Source organism: Ceratotherium simum, chromosome 5 (genome assembly GCF_057802395.1).
Source record: "Ceratotherium simum simum isolate JZ-2026a chromosome 5, ASM5780239v1, whole genome shotgun sequence".
Classification (NCBI taxonomy): Eukaryota; Metazoa; Chordata; class Mammalia; order Perissodactyla; family Rhinocerotidae; genus Ceratotherium; species Ceratotherium simum.
In genome coordinates this window covers 12,130,807-12,158,149 of record NC_141904.1, presented here as the reverse complement: position 1 = coordinate 12,158,149, position 27,343 = coordinate 12,130,807, and the positions used below count along the sequence as shown (strand labels likewise).

Sequence of the window (27,343 nt, the reverse complement as noted above, 5' to 3'; positions counted from 1 at the left end):
AGCTTGTATAACATTATGAGCAAATAATTGTAGTTTTTACCTGCCAACCTCAATTTCAGTTATACAGACCTTGTGGTTAAAAATTTTCAAATGACGGGTTTTTTTTTTTTCTATTAAGGGGCTGTTAAAACTACTGACTCTTGAGAGCATAAGGATTGCTTTTATGTCTCTCTAATAGCAGGTGAAAAAAATACATGTAGAACAACAGAACACCACTGTTAGTAATAATTTCTCTGTATTTCTTGTTTCTTACTCTTTCAAACTGAAACACTTCATTCAAAAACTGAAGAACATAGATTTGAGATTTTTTTTTGCATCCCTAGACTTAGGCATGCCAGATATCCTCTGTTTAACAAATCTTGAGGTTTTTCTCTTTAGCTCTAATCAATACAAGAATACTTAATTCACAGGGGATCCTTCAGGTGGTTTAAATGGAGCCCTTTGTAACAATGTTTTAAAATAATAAATCACATTTATATAGTTATAAATAATACATTTATCTGTAGTTATATATTTAAGTAGTAACAGTTATATGTATATAAATGTTATATAAATAACATAGTGTTTACTGTGTACCCAGCACCATTCTAAGTGCTTTACTTATATAACTTCCTTAGAGTTGTTGTAAAGATTAAATCAGTTAGATACTATTATTACCATTTGTTTAAGAGATAAGGAAACAAGCACAGAGATTAAGCAGTTTGCCCAAGGTTACACAGCTGGGATTTGGACCAAATTCTCTGACTCCAAAGTTTGTGCTCTTCACCAATGTACTAATAGATATGTACTTTGCCATAAATATTTTTGAATATGTTTAAAACTCAAAAATATTCTCTGTTTTAAGCTGTCAGCAAAGATTCAAATGCTCTTGCTTATAAAACTTTATTACAAAGAAAATCAGAGTGGTCCCTACTCATTAAAAAAATGATCTTTTCAAGGAATGGGTAGGACAATAACATTTTGAAATTTTGTATTTTTTTCAAGTAGACACGGTTGAGATATTTTGTCCATAGCGATTTCTTTCCCTGCCAAAGAAACCCAAGAAGACAAGCATAAAAAGTGTGGCTTTTAGAGTATGGGGACACTGTTGAAGATGGGTTGGTGCAGTCTCAGGGAGGCAGAACCAGGTCGTAACTGTAATACAAGTAATTTTATTCTACCATATATGGAAAACACTCGTTAAAATAAAAGAGGAATATTAGAACAATAAAAAAGGATCCCAAAGAGACAAACCTGGATGGGTACTGCCTATTCAAGCACCATCCTCTCATCTTTTAAATTTTCGGCTCTGGAAGAATTACTATTTCCTTGCCAAAACTGTTGTCTTAGCTGAGAGATTTTTTAGATTGCTTAAGTCTCTGCATTGTGTCTGTACTCAGCACAGCACCTTCTGATAATTTAGCTTTCCAAATAACTTTACCAGCGGGTAAAAAACGTATTAAACAGATTTAAAAAATTGTATTAACAGGTTAAAAAAATGTATTAGTTGAAGTGAGGGATACAGATGAAACACCCTGGGAAATGGTGATAATTGTTGAAGCCAAGGGATAAGTGCATGGGGGGGAGGTGGTGAGGGTGTTCATTATTAATATTATCATTCTTCTCCCTACTTTTATGAATGAACATTTTCATAATAAAATGTGTTGGTTACAAAAAAGTCCAGTTATTTTTGCCTCTTGACTGTTACATTTCTTTTCATAAATTTAGTAATTGGCCTTCTATTTAAATATATCAGTCTCTGTGCTCAGTCATTACAATTCATGTTCACTTTTATATGTGCTGATAAAACTAGGTATCTGAATTTGCAAGTCTACGGAACATACACCAGATTGTGGGAAATTGACCAAAGAGATGCCCTTGTCAGGATGCTTGATGATCAGCCAGCTAGACTTCCCTTAGAGCTTCTTCTGAGTCGCCTTTGCTAATAGGCTTATTTGCAATTATTTCCGTAAGCAAATCTTGAAATCATTATTTCTCAGATCAGAGAGTAGAAGTTCTGAAGGTTAGTCTTTGGAGACAGGAATTCCTCTTTTTCAGATAGTGATATAATTTCTGTATAATTTCTTCTCCCTGTTGTGTTATTACCATCCCCTCATCTTTTAAATTTTGCTTAGTTAATTCTCTAGTTCCCTTTTCTGTCTTTAGTCATATCTTTCTCAAAGCTAATAAATACTTTATTAAACCTTCCTCCCTTCTGGTTTTTTTTTTTTTTTTTGGTAATGAAGATTAGCCCTGAGCTAACATCTGTTGCCAATCCTCCTCTTTTTGCTGAGGAAGATTCGCCCTGAACTAACGTCTGTTTCCATCCTCCTCCATTTTACGTATGGGACACCTGCCACAGCATTGCCTGGTCAGCAGTGCGTAGGTCCATGCCCAGGATCCGAACCCGCTAACGCCAGGCCGCCGAAGTGGAGCGCACGAACTCAACCACTATGTCACGGGGCTGGCCCCTCCTCCCTTCTATTTTTAAACAAGTTAGTCTATTAGGGGAAGCCATAGGTGATAAATATCAAAAGTACATATCAAAACTACTGACTTTCTTTTATAAAAAGCATTTCAGCTAACAAGTGAAAGAGGAATGATAGAATTATAAAATTATCATTTTGCAACCTGTGAAGATTAATAACTCTAGGTGGTAATCATCAGTGACTGCTAATATCACAGAAAGAAAAACAATCAGACATAAATGTCTTTTGGTGGAACTACACAAGACTACTAATGTAGTTCTTGCCAGAATATCAAATTCTGAATCTAACCAGGCCTCTGGATCTAACTACCAGTATACTACAGGAAATATAGAAAGGGCAAAGGAACATGTTAAATGCCATCATGGAGACAGAGATAGAGTTCACATAATCCGAAGTGTGGGAAATTCTATAGGACAAACTACCTGATTTCCTAGGGAGTAGAGGGAATCTATAGATTAAAAGAAACTTAAGCTACCAACCACTTACAATCTGTTGATGTTGGATTTGAACAAACTGTAGAAAACTGTTTATGATAAGTTTGGGAGAATTTGAATACTGACTGGGTAATGATGATTTTTTTAGAGTTTTGTATATATAGTTATATATACTGAAATATTTATAGATGAAATTATAAGACAGCTGGAAATTGCTTTAAAATAATGCAGGAGTGAGGTGGGAGGAGTGAGTGGAGGTGTGGCTGAAACAAGAATAGCCTTGAGTTGATAATTACTGAAGCTAGGTGATGGGTACATGGGGGTTCAATATACTACTCTCTTTACTTCTGTATGTATTTTTAAATTTCCATGATAATCAGTCTTACAAAATAACTATTAGATTTATGGTTTTGGCCCTACAAACTTTTCTTGATTTCTAAACATTTTTCTTTCCTTGGCTATTTAAAGTTGTCGCTGTTTTATGTGTGTGTGTATATATATATAAAACATATATATTTTACTTTTACCTGCCTGATTGCCTTTTACTTACCTGAAAAAATTCATGTAAATCTGATTTTTGCAAATAAAAACATTTTCAGTATAGCAACACTGGTACTCTCTTAATAATATAAAAATCTATTTATAAACTTTGTCACTAACTTTTTAAAAAATAAGTTCAAAGTTTTTCATATAGGATTTACTTTAAAACAAGATCACTTATGCCTTCTTGTAGTACGTCTTATCTATTTCAACTAAACGCATCTTAAATTTAGTTGGTAAAAAGTTATTTGTGGGGGCCGGCCTGGTGCTGAAGCGGTTAAGTGTGTGCACTCTGCTTCGGCGGCCCGGGGTTCGCAGGTCTGGATCCCGGGCGCGCACTGACGCACCGCTTGTCAAGCCATGCTGTGGCAATGTCCCATATAAAGTAGAGGAAGATGGGCATGGATGCTAGCTCAGGGCCAAGCTTCCTCAGCAAAAAGAGGAGGATTGGCAACAGATGTTAGCTCAGGGCTAATCTTCCTCTCACACACACACACACAAAAAGTTACTTTTGATAATACACTGGATTTTAAATATTTTACTTATTTTTTCTAAAACTGCAAGCTAATCAAACTCATATTCAGCCTCTTTGAGATCTTAATTTTTGTATTATCTATACTTTTTGTTTCCCAGATAAAAATCTATTTATAGCTTTCTAGTTCAATATATAACCAGTTTTAAGCCTCTGAAGATTAATAGCCTGCTACATATGAAGTGTCCTAACCTTAAATATCATTGACTTTTTTGGTTTAGTGTTTTTTATAGCTTAGCTATTGGTTTACCTCGCCAGCTTGGATGCTCGTTACCATCGCATGGAATTGATTGTATTTTTACTTTAGGTACTTGCTACAGCCAAGAGACAATGGAAACAAATCATCTAAAACTGATGACCTGGGGTCTCTTCGATTAAATATATGTTATACAGAAGACTATGTGCTTCCTTCAGAGTACTATGGTCCTTTGAAAACCTTGCTGCTAAAATCACCAGATGTTCAGGTACTTTAAAAGTCTTAAGTGTATGATTTAATATGAAAAGGCTAAAGTAATTCTGTAAATGATGAGGAAAAGATTTCAGAGTATCAAGTTGTGTAAAAACAGTAAGTATATATATGTATACTTAATTTATCTGAACCACAGTACTGTGATTTCAGTATGTGCTCCAAATTTCATCTCTGATAAAAATTTAGAAAATGAAATACTATTCTGTACAACAGTTATATTTAATGAACATATTTGAATTACTTTTACAGGCTAGTCTTGGAACATTTGGTCATGTTTCCTAATTTTTTGCTTGTTTTCTACCTTTCTATATTCTAGCCGATATCTGCCTCAGCTGCTTACATTTTGGGTGAAATATGTCGAGATAAAAATGATGCTGTTTTGCCCCTTGTACGACTGCTGCTGCACCATGATAAACTTGTTCCTTTTGCCACTGCAGTGGCTGAATTAGACTTGAAGGATACACAGTAAGAGTTATATTAAATGTCACTTATATATTGTTGAAATTGGACCTTAGTTTGCCAAATTGTTTTTATAATCTTAGTTCTTTTGTATTGATCAGCCTTTCTTTAGGGTAGTCTGAAAAGAACTGTTTAACAAGTAATAAAAGGCAGTTCTTTAAGTTAGCAAACAGTGTCCACCAATAGTAAAGTTAACAATTAATGAAAGATTTTTTTTAACTCAGTATTGAAATTTCCTGTTATTAAATCTTTGCTTCTTATTGTAATGATTCAGATGTCGCAAATAAAATACCAGGTCAGAAAGGTTTTTTTTTCCTTATCCATTATCTATCACCCTTATATGCACATGTGTGACATTATAAAAAGCAATCAGATGGCTTTCCATTCCTGTCATAGTCTAACACTATTTTATACATAGACACACACTCCACTTTTGTAGTTCATAAATATGGTTTACTTTTTTCTTTAACTTATTTTCTTATATTTTCAATAAGTACTTTTGTTAAGTTTGAAATTCCTAATGGCAGCAACCTTTTAAATGGGTGGTAAAAATTACTAAAATGGTATTTGTGACCAAAGTCAAATATCCCCTTATTATTGATTTCACAGCCTTTGTTAACTACACTTGGTTTCACCTTATTTCTATTTGTATTTCAGAGATGCAAACACAATTTTTAGAGGAAATTCCTTGGCTACCCGATGTCTGGATGAGATGATGAAAATAGTGGGAGGGCACTACCTGAAAGTAACATTAAAACCTATTCTAGATGAGGTACAGAATATACCTCTGATAACAATAGTTTGTGTGGCATTATTTTAACATTTCTTTCATCAAGTGATCTATGGATGGGAGTGATATATCCATTCATGTATTACTGAAAGAAAAAAACTGAACACTTCAGAAATAAAATAAATGATTTACTTTTCTATCAATGGATTTTTATTCAAAGGGCACATTTTAGTATAATCAACATAATTATTTCTTTATTATGGGATTTCTGTTTTAGCCTCAAAAGTATGAAAAATATTTTTTGATCTGTGGATGGGAGTTTTAAACTTTGTTACAGTTTTAATTCTTATAATTAATTTGTATTATCAGCAAAATAATAGTTATTTTTATTTTGCCAAATTATTTAGAAAAGATCATTAAATGAAAAATTAATCTAATTCCCAGATATGTGACTCCTCAAAGTCCTGTGAAATCGATCCTATTAAATTAAAAGAGGGAGATAATGTAGAAAATAATAAGGTAAGTCCTTGTTTTCTTTATAACTGCATTAAAATTGGCCTTAATGGTATACCTGTCTCCCACTTATATTGTAGTGATGCTACATGGAGGGAAGCAGTGGTTTTATTCTTTACATAATGTCCATACTATTAGCAGCATTTCCTATGTCTAGTTTTTAGAATGTTATTTCCTCATTCAGTTTCACTTTAGTTTTGTTCTTGATTGTCTCTTTTTGGCTTTAGTAACAAGAGTGGAGTAAGGTTATCCAACCCCCATTCTGGCCATTCCTTTGGGGTCAAACTGATCAGGCCAGGTGGCACAAGGACTTGTTAACCAATACTTTTAGTTGCTTCTGGGAAAACAATGATTGTGTTAGAGTCACAACTTTTCATTGCAGTAGATAACAGTGCCACGATGTCCATGTGCCTACATATCTGAGTTATTTCCCTCTGGATCATTTTATTCTTGGTTGCTTCTTGTGAAGTTTAGTCCATAAATTCACCTCTCATATCTGGCTGGTCTACATCTAATTCATTAAATGAGGTCAGGATGTAAATTGTCCTGTAACTGAATGAGGTTAGAGAAGGGAAGCAAAGCTTTAGAATACTAGATAGTGACTGCCTAAGGAATCTCCTTTTCATTGCATTTTTTTTCCATAAAGACTACTGAAGATGTGTAAAAGTCAAAATCTTAATTTTTACCTTTTTAAATCCTGCAGGAGAATCTGCGCTACTATGTAGACAAGTTATTCAGTACAATTGTAAAGTCAAGTATGAGCTGCCCCACAGTAATGTGTGATATCTTTTATTCTCTAAGGCAAATAGCTACTCAGAGATTTCCTAGTAAGTGCCTTGTTTTACTAAAACATGCCATTTTTTTTCTGTTTGATTTTTTTACAGATTTATTGTGTATTTGGTTTATGTGAAATGTTTAAGGTTTACAGATATAATCCTCTTTAGTTTTTCAAAGGAGTTCTAGCTTTTTTATGAAACATCCAATTTAATTTTCTTGTAATCTCAAAACATTTTCCCGTTTTATTTCTATATAATGGCAACTTTATACAAGGAGCAAATCAAAATCGCCATTTTTTTTAAGAAAGGCAAAAATTTAGAACTATAACATTGTATAAATAAACATTTATAGCAGGTGCTTATGAGATTGTTAAATATAATAAGCAAAAATACCTTTGTTATTTGTACCAACTACCTTTTCCACTTGCATGCATTCAAATAGTGAGAATTTTTAGTTCCATACAACTGACTAGATTTGACATTTTGAGAATGCTAAGGTTTTTGTGGTGAGAGATTTTTTACAGAAATGGTTTTAGACATTAGAAACATCTCTGTTGCAATATACATAGAATTTTGAGGTACATATATCAATAACTTGCGTACTTTAATTTTGCAAGATCAGCTATGTCAAGGCTTTGCTTAGAAACATTTCATAAAATTAAGAGTTGCTATTTCTATTGTCAATACTTGGAATTATTCTAATTTTATGCATCTCTGATAAGTAAATAAACTTGCTATAGCTATCTTTCCGGATCTGCCTGTAATGCGGGGGAGGGTGAGGAGGTAAGGCAGCTACTTAAATTATCGGTCTTGCCCAGCTGTGTGAAACTATTAGTTTATTTCTGTAACCATCTGAAGAGACTTTGTTATTTTATCATGTTCTTTTAAGTGTGCATGTGTATGCACACACACGTGTGTGCCGTTATCTGCCCCTCCACTAAATTTTCCCAGTGCTAAAGTGGTGGGACTGAGTTGTCCAACTAACATGTAGATAAATGCAGACCTAGATGTCTCTGCTGATTATAGTAAAGACATAAACCATTAACTTCAAATAAGTATACTAAATCTAGTCTCTGTAACAAAAATAAGGGGAGCAGAGATATTAACATATGGAAAGATGAAATGCTGACTGAAATTATATTTTAAAATAGTGAGTTAGATCGTGATAACCACATTGCATCCTTAGTGAGTGAGCAGGCACAGCACTAGCCTGCAGTATCTCCTGCTCTCATCTGCACACCACCACGTGAGGTGGGTGGTCCCCACCCACTACTGGTCCCCTCAGGTAGATAATGAAACTGAGCTTTAGAGAAGTTAAGTAACTTGCCCAAGGTCCATGACATGGCCAGCAGGTGAGAAGGGTCTCACACCTGGGCCTGGCCTATTCCAAAGCATGCTGCTAGTCACTGTACTCTGCACTACCCAGCGATCTTGGCCTTATGTGTGCGTTAGCTGTTGAATTCTTGTTTATATAAGTGATCTAAAACACATTTTATGATTTTTTTATAAATGCAGACATAGCTCCCTAACTATTTTTTGTTGGCTTAAATATTGATATGTCTTCATTTCTTCAGTGGACTACAATAGTGATAGTTTTGTTGTCATAAAGTATTTTCATGTTTTCTCATTTGTTCTTCTTACTACCCTGAGAAGATGGATGGGGAGAGGGGAGGAGGCAATGAGTGGGAAGCAAGTATAATTAAAAAACTACAGATTAAATGACTTGTTGGCAACTACCTATTGAGTGACTTAAGAGTTAAAACTCAAACCAAATCCAGACGTTCTTTCTCTTACCACCTGCTTCTCTACCACCTGATTGTTGGGTTAAGTGTTGACTCCTAAAATGAAAGCTTGGGTGAATGATCAAAGCCAAAAGTTGTCTTCAGTTCATCTGCATTTTTATATGGAATATTGATAGCTCTTTTAAAGTAAAGATTTCTGCCCAGTTGTTTTTATTGCATAGCCTTTGATATTATCAAGATTTTTGAGGGGAAAATTGAAACAATACCCTAAAACTGAAAACAATCTCCTGTCCTAGTCTTGAGAGATTCAGTATTACCACTAGGTAGTGCTAGATACTACTTTTATTTTTGTTGTAATTTCATGAGTCCCTTCTTGCAGATGAGGAAAGAGGTATTTTTTCCAAATTAAAATTTTTCTGAAAACGTAGCAGCGTTGCCTTTCATTTTCTTTATTATTTCTTTCAGATTTTTTTAGTCATAGGATTTTTTCCTTTAATTTAGTCATAACCATTACTATCATTTCATCAACTCAGTCCTTGCTAGACAAGTAATATTGATCTCCTATTTAGTTTACATGTTTTTTCAATATTTTTTACTTTGTCATCTTTGTTTTTCAATTCAGTGTTTTTGTGCATGACATTTCACCATTTTTTTCCTGCAGATGACCCTCATGTTCAGTATTCTGCAGTGAGCAGCTTTGTATTTCTTCGTTTCTTTGCTGTAGCCGTAGTATCACCTCATACTTTTCATTTGCGACCTCATCATCCAGTAAGTGTTGTTCTCAAAGCTTTATTCCATTTTTATTTATTTTTACTTAAAATGAAGAAAAGATTAAACAAGCCAGTTTCACTTAGCTATGTTTTCTTAAAACTGATACTTAAGTTTCCTGGGCATTTTTCTTGGTCATTTCAGTCTTTCAGAAAAGGCTGAAAATTCTATTTTTTGTTATTGTTAAAAGATACTACAGAAAAGTAATAAAATGTTGATAATTGTTGAAGCTTGGTGATGGATACAAAGAGAACTCAGTATATTTTACCCTCTGCTGTTGTGTATGTTTGTAAATTTCTATAATACAAGCGTTTTTTTTTTCATTAGTTATAGGTTTAGTTTAATCTTGTAGATATTTTTAAATCTCAAATAAATTTGAAGAGGCTCGTTTCTGAAAGACAAAAACTTTTATTAGAACATAATTTGTTTGGTGTCTCCATATTTTTTACTTTTTATTCACCTGAAGATATTGTAAATGTATGAAATTTAAAACATTTTTAAACATACAATCTTTTTGTTCTGAAGTCCTGTTCAAGTGCTTAAATCTGAATCTGCATTACATAGATTTACATGTTTCTTAACATTTTAAAACTGCTTACATTTGCCATGTTTCTGTTTCCTTTTCATAACAATATATTTTTTTTGATTCTTTAACCTTTTATGGTCCAGATATTTTATGATCTTATCTAATTGCTTTCGTTGCTGATCTGTGTAACAAATAATAATAATAACCAACTTTATTTGCTGCTTACTTCGTACTAGGCCTTGTTTTAAGTACTTTGTGTTTTAACTTACTTAGTCCTCCCAGTAACCCTGTGAGGTAAATTCTGTTATCATCTCCATTTGCAGATAAGAAAATCACAATTCAGTAACTTCTCGACGGTCACAACTAATAAATTATGATTTGAGCTGACTCAGTTTGAACTGGCTTAAATCAGAATTCTGATTCAATCTTCCCAGTCTGTGAGCTTCCCCCTGTTCCTTCCTCCCTCTTTGGCAATCAGGTGTTGGAGCCCCTGTAGTGCGTCTCACCTGTGCTCAACACTGAGGTGCACTGATGAGGAAGACCCCCCTGCCCTTGGGAAACTCCCTGACTAATACAGTGTAGGGAAGACGCATGGGTCTTAGAGTCAACTGGGCTCTGAAGGCCACTCCTCCTCTTGACACCTGCAAGACATTGGCCACTCATTTAACTTTGAGAATGGAATAGAATCATGCTGCTGTGGCAGCAGCACATCCTGTCTTGCCAAAGGACAAGCGGTCTGTGAGTAGCTAGAGAGTAGAGTGTGGGCCAGGTTCCTTTTGTTCACAGGGCTGTCTTTTCCAGGGCTATGTTACTGAAGCTGTACAGAACTCTGGGACAGTGAAAGCCTGGTAGCAGCATTCTGGACATAAACAGAACTCCTACCTCTGAGCTTGTGACCCTGCCTTGTATTCAGACTTGGATTTGCATATCCCTGTAACAGATATTGCAAAAAAGTCCTTCTAACCACAAACTCTGTATTTTAGGTCACTTTTCCAATCAGTATGCCAGAAGGACTGTTTCATACTGTCATAGAACTTTATTATTTGCTTTTAAGTATAACTATATCCCTTCTTCTTAAGAACCTTTTATTCTAATTGAGGAAATAGAGCAAATACATAAGATACATAATCTAAAACTACCTACGTAAATCTAAAACTAGCACCTAATTAGTACCAAGTAAGGAGTATAGACAATTCATACTATACAAATTGAGAGCAAGGAATGATCCCAGGGACCTGGGGGTGATGACGTTGTCAAGACCAGTATTGAAAGTTACGGAGTGACTGGGGAGAAGAACCAGTTAAAGATTGTTAGATTTTACATTTAGAAGTTCTTTGAATTTTGAGAAGCCAGTTTTAGTAGAGTAGAAGAGAAGAAGAAAATCAGATTGCAGAAAATTAAAGACTAAATAGGTGAATTTAGTTTTACCTAGCAAATATATCAAAAGTGAGCCTGCCCTGCTACTAAAAGACATAGGCAAATTCAAGCATGTACACATGTGTGTACATACACACATGAATGAATAATTTTTTAAAAAAACACTAATTTTAAAATATGGGTTATGTTAACATTGACATGGTTAGACCACTCTTTGGGGAAGTTTCATGGTGGGAAAAAAAGGGTTGAACCATCCTTCTTATCACGTCCCCCATTTTCTCATTGATAGCTCCTCTCAAGACTCAGCCAGGGCAGACCTCTCTAACCCTTCACTCTGAGTTAGGTGCCTCTCTTATGTGTGCCTCTAGTACCCTGTGGCTCTCTCTGTCATGGCATTTGTCATACTGTTTTATAATCATCTGTTTATAGTCTTTGCATGTGGACTGTCAATACCTTAAGAGCAAGAGCTGGATCTTTTTCAAGTTTGCATATCCCAAGCACGTGTAACTATTTCATAAGTATATCATAACGATCATATCCCAGATAGTCCTTCTTTTCCGAATTGTCTTAACATCCTGGTCATCTCTTCCCCTTCACATTCACTGCCTATTTTCAATGTGGAGATACTAAAATATTAAGGAATGTCAACCAAAAACTAAACTAAAGCATTTCTATATCTAAATTTTCTTAAGTATGTCTTTTGGTAAAGATTTTTTTTATTTGAATCCCCAAAACAAAGATGTTCTACATAGTGATAGGGGAATTGGTTATACAGATTTATGGATTGGTGAAAACTCATCAGGCTATATGTACATTTAAAATCTGTTCATTCACTCTATGTAAATTATACCTCAATTAAAAAAAAAAGGAAAGGAGCAAGGACTCAATAGGGAGTACTGTTTAGTCAATTTTATTTATACTTAACTTCTTTCTGGTAGACAGGCCTGAAAAACACCTTGGATAATAGACCCCAGTGGTTACCCTATGCTAAGATCCTACATGAACTGGGTGACTTGTTATTTCCTAGGTTGAATTTAGGTCTTGGCTTCCACAGTGAAAAGAATTGATTGCAGAAGCTGTATAAATTATTGAATATGTTTAGAGGTAGGTTGAGTACAGAAAATTTGGAAACTGCCGTTTTAAGTTATAAGGTATAAGCCATTGACATTTGAAAAGTGAATACAATTTGTTAGGTAATTCAAGCTGCCGTACTGTACAAAATAACATGTATAATATTGATTGAGTTATGGCTTTCAAAAGTAACTCATCATTGAATATAATTACTTTAGGAGGAATTGTGAATCATATGTGGCTTTTTTAGTCTCTTAATTCCTTAGTCCAGTGAGTTGTGCCCATCCTTAGCTAGATTTTAACTATGTTGGTGTTTTGAATGAACATTTTTGCGTCACTGTTTTAGAGCAGTGTAGCCCATTCATTCTATTCTACTTTTTATACAAATTCTATTTATTGAAAAAATTCTATTTCTTGAAAACTTAAAAGGAGTTTTGTGTCTTTTTTTACATTCTTTAGGATGCACAGACAATTAGAACATTAACGCTTATCTCAAAAACCATTCAAACTTTGGGAAGCTGGGGGAGTCTGTCCAAAAGCAAGGTAAGTCTTCACATCCTTTGCTTTGTTTTCATACTTTTAAATGTTGTTGTGCACTATGATCCCTTTTCCCTCCCTCACTCCCTTCTAAATTAAAAACAAAGCAAAACCAAAAATAATATAGATACAGGTGCAATAGCTGTCTTTTAGATAGATGTTCTGTCTTAGTCACCTGTTAAAGAAGACAGTTTCATTTAAACTAATATATCTGAGAGGGGGAGATGCAAAAACCTACTATTTGTTTGTGCCATAATCATCTAACAGCTGTTGAAAGAAATATTCAGCTCCAAGCCCTATAACTCTTGAAATATATGATTGAATCCTTTTAGGCCTTAATCCTCAGTTTAAAAATACAGTCCGTTATATTCTTAGTTCTCTACTTAACATATATAAATTCCTGTGTTTTTTTTTTTCTTAGTCAAGTTTCAAAGAGTCATTCATGTGTGAGTTTTTCAAAATGTTTCAAGAAGAAGGATATATTATAGCAGTTAAAAAGGTATGATTGTTTTACTCTGGAAATATTAACATTTCTTATCATATAGCATTGGGGAAATAACATTTCATATTATTCCTACCAGTCAATCCCCAGTTTAAAAAAATTATAATGTTTAAACTGTCCATCAAATATAAAAAGGCTGTCTTTTTCTTCCTTTCTCCCCCCATACAAAACTGTGGATTTTTCAGCTGTGAAAATACCTAAATGAGTTTTAGTAACAGCTACTGTTGCCAGTGTCTTAGTAACGCAAATTGCAAATATCTAGAGTTAGGATTTCTTAACAGCGGCACTATTGACAATTGGTTGGATAATTCTTGATTGAGGGGCTGTCTTGTGCATTGTTGGATGTTTAGCAACATCTCTGGCCTCTATCAATTAGATGCCAGTAGCATGCCCCCAGTTTTGACAACCAAAAATGTCTCTAAGCATTGCCAAAGGCCCCCAAGGGATAAAATTGCCTGCGACTGAGAACCTCTGGTCTAGGGGTAAAGGCTTAATATGGTGCCTGATGTATAGTAAAAAAACATATGAATTATTGAACATTTTATGAACAATATAGGCTTCTGGTAGTAACCTGAGGAGAGTTACTATAAATTAAAATGTACAGGGCCAGCCCTGTGGCTTAGCGGTTAAGTGCGCGCGCTCCACTGCTGGCGGCCTGGGTTCGGATCCCGGGCACGCACCGACGCACCGCTTCTCTGGCCATGCTGAGGCCACGTCCCACATACAGCAACTAGAAGGATGTGCAGCTATGACATACAACTATCTACTGGGGCTTTGGGGGAAAATAAGTAAGTAAATAAAATAATAAAAAAATAAAAAATAAATATTAACAATTGTCAGAATAACATAAATTAAAAAAATAAAAAAATAAAAAATAAAATGTACAAAAGCCTACAGTATATACTATCCTAACATGAGGCCTACCACATACAAAACTTGCTTGCTTAGAAGTTGAGAATGTTTTGAAAGGATCTTTAATTTCTTAACTCTTTAGTTCTGAATCATCCTAAACAAAATGTAGCATTATTGTAAAATGCTAAAAATTTGTAAAGAAAAGTTGTTTTGAAGTACATCTAAACTTGGCTTGGAGAAAGTACTGTATCTAATATATCATAATTCTAACTTAATGAATCCCAATTAGCAAGGCCCAGTTTTAAAGATTTCATTCAATTTCTGTAGCATGATTTGCAGTTGATTGCCAAAAGTATATTTTGTTGAAATATATGTTTGTACTTTTTAAATTCTTACAGGAACTCGGTAAATAAAAATGATAATTGAAAAAATTAAAGCCAGTTGGAATTTTTTCATCCAGAATAGTGCAAGTTCAACCAAAATTTTTTAAAGCAACCATTGAAGGCTTTTGAGGAGAAAGTCTTTCAAAAGAATAGGCAAGGAAAAAGCTGCCCTTTTATTTTTAGGACAGTGTTGAAACATTTGTGGGACAGTGTAGGCAGACTTTTGTTGGCAAGATTCTGATGTCTTTTGTTTTAGGGTTGTTTTTCCATTTTTTATGACCTAGGCTATGGCAGCATCTGATTTTTTTTTTCCTGATATAATCAGAATGTGTAGAGTTGGCAGTGTCAGTGGGGAAGTATTTAAGGGTGCCAGGAGTTAGTCTGCTCCTGATCTGCCTTGAGTCACCCACTCACATTCTCATGTGAGATGCACCATAATGCATCTCCTGTCTCAGATTTGGTTCTAGACTCCTAAACTAGTGTAGGCTATTTTGCCCTAATATGAGAGGAGTCTTAATTATTTACTAACTAAATCTGGATATATGCAGTGCTAGAAATTATAAAAGGTTATGAATTTCTCATTTCGTATTGGTGTTCTCACTAGTGACATTGACCACTGCTCCAGAAGAAAATAGATTGTAACTCTGAATCCTATACTATTCTCACAGAGTTTAGGAAGGGTAACCTGGATAGGTCTATAAACAGAATGACCATATCATGTAGTGTCCAAACCTGAACACTTTTCAAGAGTGAAAAGGAGTACTTGTGATTATGTTGGAACCACAGTTGAAGACAGGGATGGCCCTGAGCAAACTGGGACCTGTATTCACTCTGCCTATACTCCATCTTAATTATTGTGTTTTCTTTCACTTTATGTAACTGTATTTACCCCATAGTTCCTTATAAATATAACAAATAAATAATGTAATAATTATCATTAATAAATAATAAATATTTGTCAAATAAATAAATCATTGCCTTCAGGCAAATACTAGGAATTGAAATATTCAATTAAGTCTGTTACACTCCATTAGTGGATGGTCCATCTATGAGAAATGAAGATGTGATAGGACACTTCTTTAATTCCCTTGGATACTTGTTCTATATCACCCACATATAATGCGAGAGAAACTCTTTTCTTGTTCTTTCACTTACCAAGCAGACTAGAAGTAACATTCCTTCCAGCAAACTAGAAGTAAATGCCATTGGAAAACCTCACCAGTGTGGGTTCTAGGGGGTAGTCTATAGCCCTTAGGAGAAAATGGCTGTGCCCATTAATTCTACTTTAGATGAGGCACTGGTGCCTCGATATCATCCTTATTGGAATGTACTTTCTTTTTCTGTATTTTTTCTAAGTCCTAAGTGGGACAACGTAGAAAAGTATAAAGGAAAAAACAAGAATTAAACAAATAGTTCATTTACAGGGCAAAATAGGATTCCTCTCTAAGAACAAGAATTGTTCCTTGAACTACTAATTTCCCTTTCCCATGAAGAGACAGCCACATGCCAGGAAGCTCTTGACCAGTCAAGGTAGCATATTTATGAAACTAAATGCCCTTCACTGGCTGGCTTGCCATTGTTAGAGATGAGCACTCTAAATTTTCTTGAGCCACCCCTTCCCATAGGAAGTTTATAAATGGTGATTAGATTTCCAGGTTATTCCAGAGAACCCAATTACACTTCAGTCATAACTGTGAATACTCTCTCAAGTCTGAAGTCAGTTATAAATGATAGAAGTCAGCAAACTCTTTTCTGTAAAAGGCCAGTGAGTAAATATTTTAGGCTGTGCTGGCCGCATAAGGGCTCTGCCACATATTCTTCTTCATTTTTGTTTTTGTTTTTACGACCCTTAAAAATGTAAAACTATTCTTAGCTCATGGTCCTTGCAAAAGTAGGCTGCAGGTTGAATTGGGCCTACAGAGCCATGGTTTGGTGATCCCTAACCTATAATATAGGTTCACAATCCTAAATCCAAAATCTTTGGGACCAGAAGTATTTCAGAATTCAGTTTTTCAGAGTTTTGAAAGATAATAGGTATATGCCATATATTATATAATACCCCCAGTGGGGCCTGGAATAGCACCCCATAATCAAACACATTAATGTTTATGTAGCACAGTGTATGAATATTCACACTAAGTGGGATGAATACAGACTATAAATAGCCTTACACCAGTTCAGGTTAAGTTATACCCCCAAATGAGTTTACTGTAAATCAAAAACAAAACAAAAAACGTCTTTGTATTCAGAGTTTTGTAGATTTCAGAGTTGCAGTTAAGGGTTTGTGGATTGAATTATTTCTATAGGGAAATATATTCTGGTTTTTAAGAAACTTAAGAATAAACTTTTTAGAATCCCTGTCAAGTGTAAATTAGGGACTTCCTCTACAATAAATATGTGTTTTGCTTTATGACTTACAATTACATGTATTCCTTAATAATGAAGAACTTCTCAATATTATCGTGACATTTAAGATAAACTGAATTTATGATGTACCTTATTACAAAGTGTAATACTTACTGATTTCTCCATTTAGTTCTTGGATGAAATTTCATCTACTGAAACTAAAGAGTCCGGTGGTACCAGTGAGCCTGTGCACCTGAAAGAAGGGTAAATTTAGTGAAATTAGACATTAAAGTCATGTGTCAGTATAGATGTTAAGTCTGGGAGTGAGGAAATCTGGGGTTTTGTTCTGTGCTAGAACTGCCTAAGTACGTCAGTCAGGTAAGTCACCATCCCTATCCTATAAACTTTATGCTGCTGGGCATGACTCCTTGTCCATACTCTCCTAGAGTTGTTATGTAAATGTAATGAGATTATGGGTATTAGAGTACTTTGAAGAAGTGACAGCACTATTCAATCTTAAAGTAGTGTTATCATTGGAAGTTAAAGGGGAAAGTCACTCATTTGGCCCTTTTAGTTCTGGATAGCACAGTTATAAGTATTAAATTAATTAAAGACTTTATTCCCTTAGTATGGCCAAAATAATTGCAGCAGTTATAGACGGCAAAGACGTTTTCATTTACTTAATATAACCTTATGCAACCTTTCATGTCATTTAAAATTAAAGGACAGGGCCGGCCCCGTGGCTTAGCGGTTAAGTGCGCGCGCTCTGATGCTGGCGGCCCGGGTTCGGATCCCGGGAGCGCCCCGAGGCACCACTTCTCCGTCCAACGCGAGGCCGAGTCCCACGTACAGCAACTAGAAGGATGTGAACCTATGACGTACAACTATCTACTGGGGCTTTGGGGGGAAAAACTGAATAAATAAAATCTTTAAAATTAAAGGACAGTTCTTTGTTTTAGATTAACTATTTTAATATTTGTAGCTAAATGTTTACATCTGTTGTTTTGGCAGTGAAATGTATAAAAGAGCTCAGGGAAGAACTCGGATTGGAAAAAAGAATTTCAAGAAACGGTGGTTCTGCTTAACAAGCAGAGAGCTCACCTACCACAAACAGCCAGGTAGTTGTGTTTATGCTCTATTCTGGGGTCTTTTCCTGGTTCTCGGTGAAGATTTCTTTTTGCTGCTTAATGTGATTCTATTGAACCTTTTCACTAATGTTACTCGTTTATAGTTTCTCATAGTGATGCACACACACTAAAAATGTAATAAATATTTGACAAGTGACACCATGTAAATTACATTTTTTTCTTATACATGCTCTGTTTTCTAAAAATCCATGGTAAAGCCCTACTGTTATAATCAATATGTAAGGAACAGCATTTGGACCTCTCAGAACTTGGAATTTTCTTTAACTCGCAGAGCCAAATTGGTAAAAATCAGTATTTAATAAATGAGAGTATTTCAGTGGTTTGCTGGATAATATCAGCCAAAAATTCCCACAGTCATACCCTAGATTGTGATTCCTATACAGTTATCAGATTCATTCTAGACTATTGGCCAAGCCAACTCCAAGATGGAAATTTTAATAGTTTGCCTCCTGAGAAAGCACAAATGGGCTATCTGTCTGGGTAAAGAAAGCCATCTTCCTACAGTGTGATTTGAGGGCTTGAGGGAAGCAAAGTTTGTCCCTCAGTGGACTGGCACAATGCTTAAAATATCTACCTTTTAAGTTTACTCCTATGGGGTAAAGCATTATCCACAGAAGGCCATTCTGATATCTTAGCAAGAACTTAGTATCTAGATCGTAGGTCACATACCATAGAATCCCTTTTATTTAAAGTGATCAGGGTCCAAAGATGTTCGCTTAATCAAAAAGGTCAGTTAAAACAAGAGTCAATTAAAAACAAACAAACAAAAAGATGCATACATATCTTAAATACAGTCAGCCCTCGGTATCCACAGGTTTCACATCCGTGGATTCAATCAACCACAGATCGAAAGGCCTATGATGGTTGCATCTATACTGAACATGTAGAGACTTTTTTCTTGTCATTATTCCCTGAACAATACAGTGTCACAACTATTTACATAGCATTTACATTGTGTTAGGTATTATAAGTAATCTAGAGATGATTTAAAGTATGCGGGAGGATGTGTGTAGGTTATATGCAAATACTACACCATTTTATATAAGGGACCAAGGATTTTGATAACTGCGGGAGTCCTGGAACCAGTGCCGCAGATACCGAGGGATGACTGTATTTACATATTTGTTTACCCATCTTTTGATAGAGATCCAAGATCTTTTCTTTGAATATGGATCTATAGATGGGATTTCCTCTTTGTCTTTCTTGTGCAGATATACCCCTACTGCATCAGTTTTCAGGTTGCTTTCTCCAAAGTGAAGCTAGAACTTAAATACTTGTAAAGTAACCTAAGTACAGAATTCTTTTAGCTTTTCTTGATAGTCACCCTCATCTTTTACAGCTGTCTCACCCCCATATAAATCAACTTTATTTGTGTGGGTTTGGGTCTCCTTTTTTTTTTTTTTTGCTTTTTTTTTGTGTGTGTGTGAGGAAGATCAGCCCTGAGTTAACGTCTGATGCCAATCCTCCTCTTTTTTCTGAGAAAGATTGGCCCTGAGCTAACATCCATGCCCATCTTCCTCTACTCTACATGGGACGCTGCCACATCATGGCTCGACAAGCAGTGCGTCGGTGCACACCCGGGATCCGTACCGGCGAACCCCGGGCCGCCACAGCAGAGCACGCACGTTTAACCGCTTGCGCCACCGGGCTGGCCCCTGGGTCTCCTTTTTTAAGCTCTTCATAGCACTTGCCTGATTTTCAAATAAATAATCAACCTCTTAGTAGGGGGCACTTATTTTGTCACTTTACATATATTTAAGTAAATTATAATTACAACATGGAAAAATGGCATAAATAGGTTTGGGAACAAACCCAACAGACTTGATAAGCAAAACAGCCTAACCAATGGAAACAGAAGCCTGCAGGCTAAATAGATAGTAACCCGGCAGCCACAAGCATTCAGCACCCCATGAGCATCATTCACTAGGAATGGAGGAAATGGAGAGTCTCCATTAGTTAGGTAAAGCTCTGTTAAGAGAGCTTCTGCTATAAATTCTGAAATGATAAACACCAGACAGGGTACTTGCAAGAGAATGTAAACTCAGCTAAGTAGAGTGCTTCAGTGGAGATTCTTGAAGAACAGAGTGATAAGAAAAATTTTTTTGTTTCATAATTCCTTAGAATGGCTTAGGCGAAATGACTACATATGTCCAAATATATTGGTAAGACATAAGAAACTAAATGCATTTTATTTTTAGGTGCTCAGATAATTTGTTATGGCATATAGATAGTCAAATGACTAAAGATCACTAGGCTACATACTCGCCCTTCCAGAGAGCATTTTTTAAGCTAAGCATATTTTGAATGTTTTAGAAGTTATAGCTTATGTTGAATACTATATAAGTGCTCTCACATATATAGCAACATTTTAAAAATGGGTGTCATAATATGCTAGTTATGTTTACATTAACAGTACACTGAGATAAATTTAAGGTAAGTTAGTCATTCTCCATGAGTAAATTAGCTATTTTTTCCTCCTTTAAAGCATTTTCTAATCTAAACCAACACTTTAAGAATCAGGTGAAAACTTTGGACCCTTTCTTTTAGAAAAATGCACATAAAACTAGACCGAAAATTTTTTAAATTTCAGGGAGTTCATAGATCCAGAGTCCATCCAAAGTTCTAAAGAACTTCTGTTCTATCAGAGATCTTAGGAGGATAACATTCTGTGGAATGATTAGACTGCTCTAGATATAAAACAGACACGTTAGAAGTTACATTGTTTTCAGGCCTTAAGAAATTTAATATGTTGGAATGACATTGGAGAATGAACTCTATTATATGAAGTTTTGAGATTATTTACCAAAGCCTACAATTTTAAGCATCCATGCTTTTTGTTTTAACTATTTTGATGGATTTTTCCAAAATGTATTACATGCTTTCCTGCCTTCTAAAAAAAGAGTTCATTGAACGTAAGTTAACATTTTCTAGATGATTTGGGGCTGTCATTGATGATATTAATTATTACATAGTGCTCTGATGTAGTGATGTTTTCAGGACTGATTATGGGTGTGTGCAGCTGTTTACTCCCCAGCTAAATGCCTTGGACTGCTGTGCTTTTTTGTGTGCCTGTGTTTGCTGTATACAGTTTTTCTCTATTCCCTTTATGTTCCAGGCTGTCACCTTAAGTTTCTCGTGCTGTCAGTGAACCATAACATGTAACATCTCACTCCCACCTCCATCCCCCGCCTCTTTACTGCTAATATAGTATGAGAGAGAATGCAAACACTGTGTGTGTTAAAATTATGCATAAGATTAAATGGCTTTGATCGAAGACTTCAGGACTTTCCCCTATGAATGAAGTACTTGGGCTTTGGATTCTCTGGTTGCTCAACAGATGTTTTGCTTACCTCCTGTTTCCTTGCTGTTTTCTGGACAGCCAAGACTGCTGGTTAAGTCTCTTGTTACACTTACCGTGTGACTTCGGTGTCTGAAAGAGTGCCTCCCAAATTTTCTGTAACATAGCTCTGAATCATTGAGTCTTTTACTTTATCCTCTTCCTGGACAAGAGTTTTCTGAATCAAGTATTTCTACCACTTAGAATCAAATAATATGGTCTTTTCCCAATTTACTGGAAAAGGAATTAATAGAATTTTCTTAATTTTAAGAGTTTTTCTCAAATAAGTTATTACATTTTTGATGCCTGCTTAGGTAATTGCTAACAAGCAATGGTAAGCAACTAATCTTCAATACAACTTCATTAATGTGTGACACATGAATATTATAGGGCACTCAATCAGCTGTCAGTCATGATTACCTTGACAGTTTTTTATGGACCTATGTGCTTGTGATTATGGTTTTATATTGCTGTATTGTAATGTGGTCATCTTCTACAAGTAAAAGTTCTCTTAGTTGTATGCTGGAATCAAATGAGTTATTGATGTTCCAGCCTTTTCCTGTTTCATCTAGCCTCATCTTTTGCATTCTCCATGTGTTGCTTCACCGGACTAGCTCTTGCAGTTCCTTTAACTTGGGCTCTTTTACATTTATGCTTTTGCATATGCTCTTCCTAGAAATCCCTTTCTTTCCTTTTTCACCGGTGTAATTTGTTGTCCTTTAAGCCTCAGATCAAGTGTCAGCTCTTTATGGAAGTCATTTATAGGCCTCTAGCCACCTCAGTTGAGCTATTCCTGTACTGTGTTTCTTTATCACTTTAGTGATAACTTCTGTCACACTGTGCAGTCCTTACTTTTGTCTGTCTCTTTCCCTAGTCTTTAAGATCCTCAGTGGTAGGGACTGTGTTTTTACTACCTTTATTAAGGCATTTAGTAAATGTTTTTAATAAATGGTGTTCTTCAGAGAACACTATGTCTTCTAGATATGCTATCATCTGAATTACTTTAAGAACCACTGCTCTAGGTTTCTAAAATTTTCACCAAGCATACTAATAATAGATTATTAACAAATTCATCTCTGAAATTCCGTTCTGTGTTCTCCACACTTGATTAGATATTGTCTACTTTTGGGAGACCTGATATACACACACACATACATATAGCCTACACAACTTCTGTGTGATATCAAATGTTCTAGCTCATATTGCCTATGGACAATATAGAAGAAACTTCCAAGATGTTTTAAACATAAATTTCAATACATTTAGGTTGACTTGGTTTTCACCTGCCCATATTTTCACAAACAGTGCTCTACAGTATTTTTTCTTTGATAGCTAAAGAACATCATTGATTCAATCATTCATTCACTCAAGAAATATTTTATTGATTGCCTGCTATGTGCCAGGTGCTATTCTAGGCTCTGGAGAAAACAGTAGTGAACAAACATACCAAAATCCTTGCCCTCGTGGATCTTATGGTTTAGTAGTGATAGACAATAAACAAACAAATTATATAGTATATTGGATGGTTATAAATGAGATGGACAAAAATAAGGCAGGAAAGGGGAATAGAGAATGATGGGCTCACTGAGGAGAGCTGCAATATTAAAAAATCTAGCCAGGGAAGGCTTCACTAAGAAAGTAGCATTTGAGGGGCCAGCTCGCTGGCACAAGCGGTTAAGTGCGTGCACTCCGCTTCAGCGGCCCGGGGTGCACTGGTTCAGATCCTGGGCACGCACCGACACACCGCTTGTCAAGCCATGCTGTGGCAGCGTCCCATATAAAGTGGAGGAAGATGGGCACGGATGTTAGCTCAGGGCCAGTCTTCCTCAGAAAAAAGAGGAGAATTGGCAACAGATGTTAGCTCAGGGCTGATCTTCCTCACACACACACACAAAAAAAGAAAGTAGCATTTGTGCAAAGAACTAAAGATGATGAGGGAGTGAGCCATGTGGATATTGGGGGTAGTAGAGACGCAGGCTTAGCTAAGAGCAGCCAGTACAGAGGCCCCAAAACAGAAGCCTGGAGTATTCAAGAGACAAGAGAAAGCTCTTGTGGGTAGGAAAATGGGAACCAAGGCCAAAAAGATCCTGGAGGAGCTAAGATGTCATAGGGCTTTGTGGGCCATTGAAAGACTTTTAGTCTGAGTAAGATAGAAAGGCATTGGAGAGCTTTAAGCAAAAGAATGACATCATTTGACTTATGTTTTAATAAGATCAATCACTCATGCCATATGGAGTGCTGTGTGGAAAAGAATGAAGGGGGCAAGGAGACCAGTTCAGAGGCTATTGCAGTAATCCAGGGAAGAGAAGATAATAGCTTGGACCAGTTGGTAGCAATGGTGGTGGTAAAAAGGGATCACATTCTGGATCTATTTTAAAGATAGTACTTACAGGATTTGCTAGGGGATCAGATATCAAGAGTGAGAGAAAGAGGCAAGTAAAGAATAACTCCAAAGATTTGGGTTTATGCAACTAGACTGATGAAATTGCCTTTTAAAAAATAGACACACAAGTTCTCATAGTAGTAAAGAAGCTTGTATTAGACTAACTCTCCTAGATGACACATAAACTTTAGGCAGAATACATAAAACAACTCTCTGAAGAATTTGTCCCTCAAAAGATGGGAACCGTGCTGGATGAGATTTATGTTTATATGGCTTCTCCCCCTGAAAGCACTCCCAGCCTATGCAGTGTGAGGTGGCTAAAATTCAAGCAGAAAGCTGCAGTTTTATTGGCTTGAGGTGTCAAAGGACAGAGTTCAAGGCTGCCAGAGAAGCTGGGAATTAAGGAGATAAAAAGGAGGAGCACTCAAATCTACATATGAACTCCTGTGAAATCCTTAGCTGACTCAAACTGGCTCATGCAAGGGGGAACTTCAGAGAGGCTAGTGAAAAGCAATAACTGGAAAGATTTAAAAAGATGAGCAGAGATTCCAACTTTTTTCCTCCTCAGGAGAGACAGAGTTTGGAATTTTAGGGGCCTTAGTAAACACCCTGGGATTTTCTTTGAAATCTCAAAAGGTGATTTGAGATGGCTCGGGAGTAAAGACTATGTCCTAGGATTAAGAATAAACAAAGTATAGTATAAATAAAGTATAAAACCAAGCCTTAGGGTGATCAAGTGATGATGTAACTGTTCACGGGAAGGTGACTGAATCTACAGTCTCTACAATGTGTCATTCATAATGTCTAGTATACAATGGAACATTAACAAGTTTGAGAAGAAACAGGAAAATATGATACATAGTCAACAGAAAAAGCAGTCGATAGAAGTAGACCCCTATATGAATTACATGTTGGAATTAGCAGACAGGAACTTTAAAGCTGTTATAAATATTTCAAGAGTTTAATGGGAAAGATAGTCATAATGAGTAAAGAGGTGGGGAATTTCTGCAAAAGAAAAAAATAGAAACTATAAAAATAGTTTGTAGAATTGAAAAGTATATTAGCTGAAAATGAAAAATTCATTGGATGGGCTTAACAACAGATTGGAGATGTCAGAAGAAAGATTCAGTGAACTTGAAGACAGATCAATAGAAATTATCCAATCTAGGAACACAGAGAAAAAAGATTTAAAAAAAAATACCAGAACCTCAGTGACTCATGGAATAATATTAGGCAGTCTAACATATACATGATTGGTGTCCCAGAAGGAAAGTAGAGAAAGAGTGGGGCAAAAAAAATACTTAAAGAAATAGTGGTCTAAAATTTCCCAAATTTGGTGACAAACATTATCTTACAGATCTAAGAAGCTCACTAAGCTCCAAGCATGAAAAGTACAAAGAAAATCACACTTAGACATATAATAATCAAACCAGAGATAAAGAGAAAAATTTCAAAAGCAGAGGAACATAAGACAAATTGCATACAGGAGAACAACAATGCAATTGACAGCTAATTTCTCATAAGAAGAAACCAAAGCCAAAAGACAGTGGAGTGATATCTTTAAAGTGCTGAAAGAAAAAAGCTCTCAACCTAGAAATCTAGTGAAAATTTCCTTCAAAAATGAAAACATCCTTTAGATAAATGAAAGCTGGAAGACTCCATTGCAAGCAGGCTTGCCCTATAGGAAACGCTAAAGGAAATTCTTCAGGCTGAAGTGAAATAACATCAGATGGACTTAAATCTACAGGAAGGAATGAAGAGCACTGGAAATGATAAATATGTAGGTAAATGTGTAAGAATGTCTTTTCTCAATTTCTTTAAAAAGTAACTGTTTAGGGCCAGCCCAGTGTAGTAGTGGTTGTTTGCATGCTCCGCTTCGGTGGCCCAGGGTTTGCTGATTCGGATTCTGGGCACGGACCTATGCACCGCTCATCAAGCCATACTGAGGCGATGTCCCACATAGAGCAACTAGAAGGATGTGCAACTATGACACACAACTATCTACTGGGGCTTTGGGGTGAAAAAAGGAAGAAAAGGAAGAAGATTGGCAATAGATGTTAGCTCAGGGCCAATCTTCCTCAAAAAAAAAAACTAATGCAAAATTTATAACATTGAATTGTAGAGTTTATAACAAATCTAGATGTAAAATATATGACAATAGTAGCACAAAGGAAGGGAATGGAATAAATTATTGCAAGGATCTTTTATATGAAGTGACAAGAATAATTTTCAGTAGTTTGTAATGAGTTAAGGGTGTATATTATAATCTCTAGAACAAAAACTTTTTTAAAAAAAGTATAACTTATCCCCTCTCTCCCTGGCCAATAAATAAATATAGCAAGAGAAGAGGAACAAAGGAGCAAAAATGAGATGGGACAAATAGAAAACAAGTAGCAAAATGATAGCTTAAACCTAACCATGTCAATAATTGCAATAAATGTAACATCATATCTAAGATCAGGAGCAAAGCAAGGATTATCCACGTTCATCAATTCTAGTCAACATTGTACTGGAGATTGTAGCTGATGCAATAAGATCAAAAAAAAAAAAAGAAAGAAAAGAAAAGACATACAGAGTTACATAGAAAGTCCTAAGGAATCTTCAAACAACTTCTTGAACTAATAAGTGAATTTAACAAGGCCTTGGGATACATGATTCATATATACAAATCAATTGTATTTCTATAAACTAGCAGCAAACTGTTAGAAAATGAAATGTTAAAAAATATCATTTACACTAGCAGCTCCCCCCAGAAACCTAAAATACTTAGGAATAAATTTAACAAAAGAAGTATAAGACCTCTGCAGTGAAAACTACAAAACATTGCTGAGATAAAGAAGACTTAAATAAAAGGTCAAGTTTCAATAACTGCCTAAAATAAGAGTTTCAGAAACGGAATTTTCTCTTTCAGGAGAAAATTACCAATGAAAGTGTCCCAGAGACAGAAGTGGAAATCTTCAGATCCAAAGGGTCCACCAAGTGCTGAGCGGAATGGAAGAAGAAAGACAATACCCAGGGGCCAGCCTGGTGGCGTAGCAGTTAAGTTTACATGCTCCGCTTTGGCGGCCTGGGGTTCACTAGTTTGGATCCTGGGCGTGGACCTACGCAACGCTCATCAAGCCATGCTGAGGCGGCATCCCACACAGAGCAACTAGAAAGATGTGCAACTATGACATACAACTATCTACTGGGGCTTTGGGGAGAAAAAAGCAAGAAGGTTGGTAATAGATGTTAGCTCAAGGCCAATCTTCCTCCAAAAAAAAAAGACGATAGGTAAACACTGAGCAGTCAAGTATTAAAACCTCCCTAGGAGTCGAGACACCTGACCTTGCTTAGTTTAAAGATTTTATTTATTCAGTTTTTTCCCCCCAAAGCCCCAGTAGATAGTTGTATGTCATAGGTTCACATCCTTCTAGTTGCTGTACGTGGGACTCGGCCTCACGTTGGACG

The 27,343-nt window shown here is 35.8% G+C and overlaps 1 protein-coding gene across 3 annotated transcripts in view; it reads left to right on the top strand.

Annotated features, from left to right (window-relative positions):
• The window catches only part of RASA2 (RAS p21 protein activator 2), a 112,801-nt gene that overhangs the window by 73,144 nt on the left and 12,314 nt on the right, over window positions 1–27,343 (top strand). For 2 of the 3 annotated variants that reach the window (XM_087430462.1, XM_087430460.1), the window contains exons 10-19: window positions 4,282–4,438; window positions 4,760–4,908; window positions 5,560–5,674; window positions 6,077–6,151; window positions 6,849–6,972; window positions 9,325–9,431; window positions 12,865–12,948; window positions 13,364–13,441; window positions 17,216–17,289; window positions 18,037–18,146. In XM_087430462.1, coding sequence (XP_087286588.1) covers window positions 4,282–4,438; window positions 4,760–4,908; window positions 5,560–5,674; window positions 6,077–6,151; window positions 6,849–6,972; window positions 9,325–9,431; window positions 12,865–12,948; window positions 13,364–13,441; window positions 17,216–17,289; window positions 18,037–18,146 — 1,073 coding nt within the window. The remainder of the gene's footprint in view (window positions 1–4,281; window positions 4,439–4,759; window positions 4,909–5,559; window positions 5,675–6,076; window positions 6,152–6,848; window positions 6,973–9,324; window positions 9,432–12,864; window positions 12,949–13,363; window positions 13,442–17,215; window positions 17,290–18,036; window positions 18,147–27,343) is intronic. The other variant, XM_087430461.1, reaches the window with a different exon arrangement.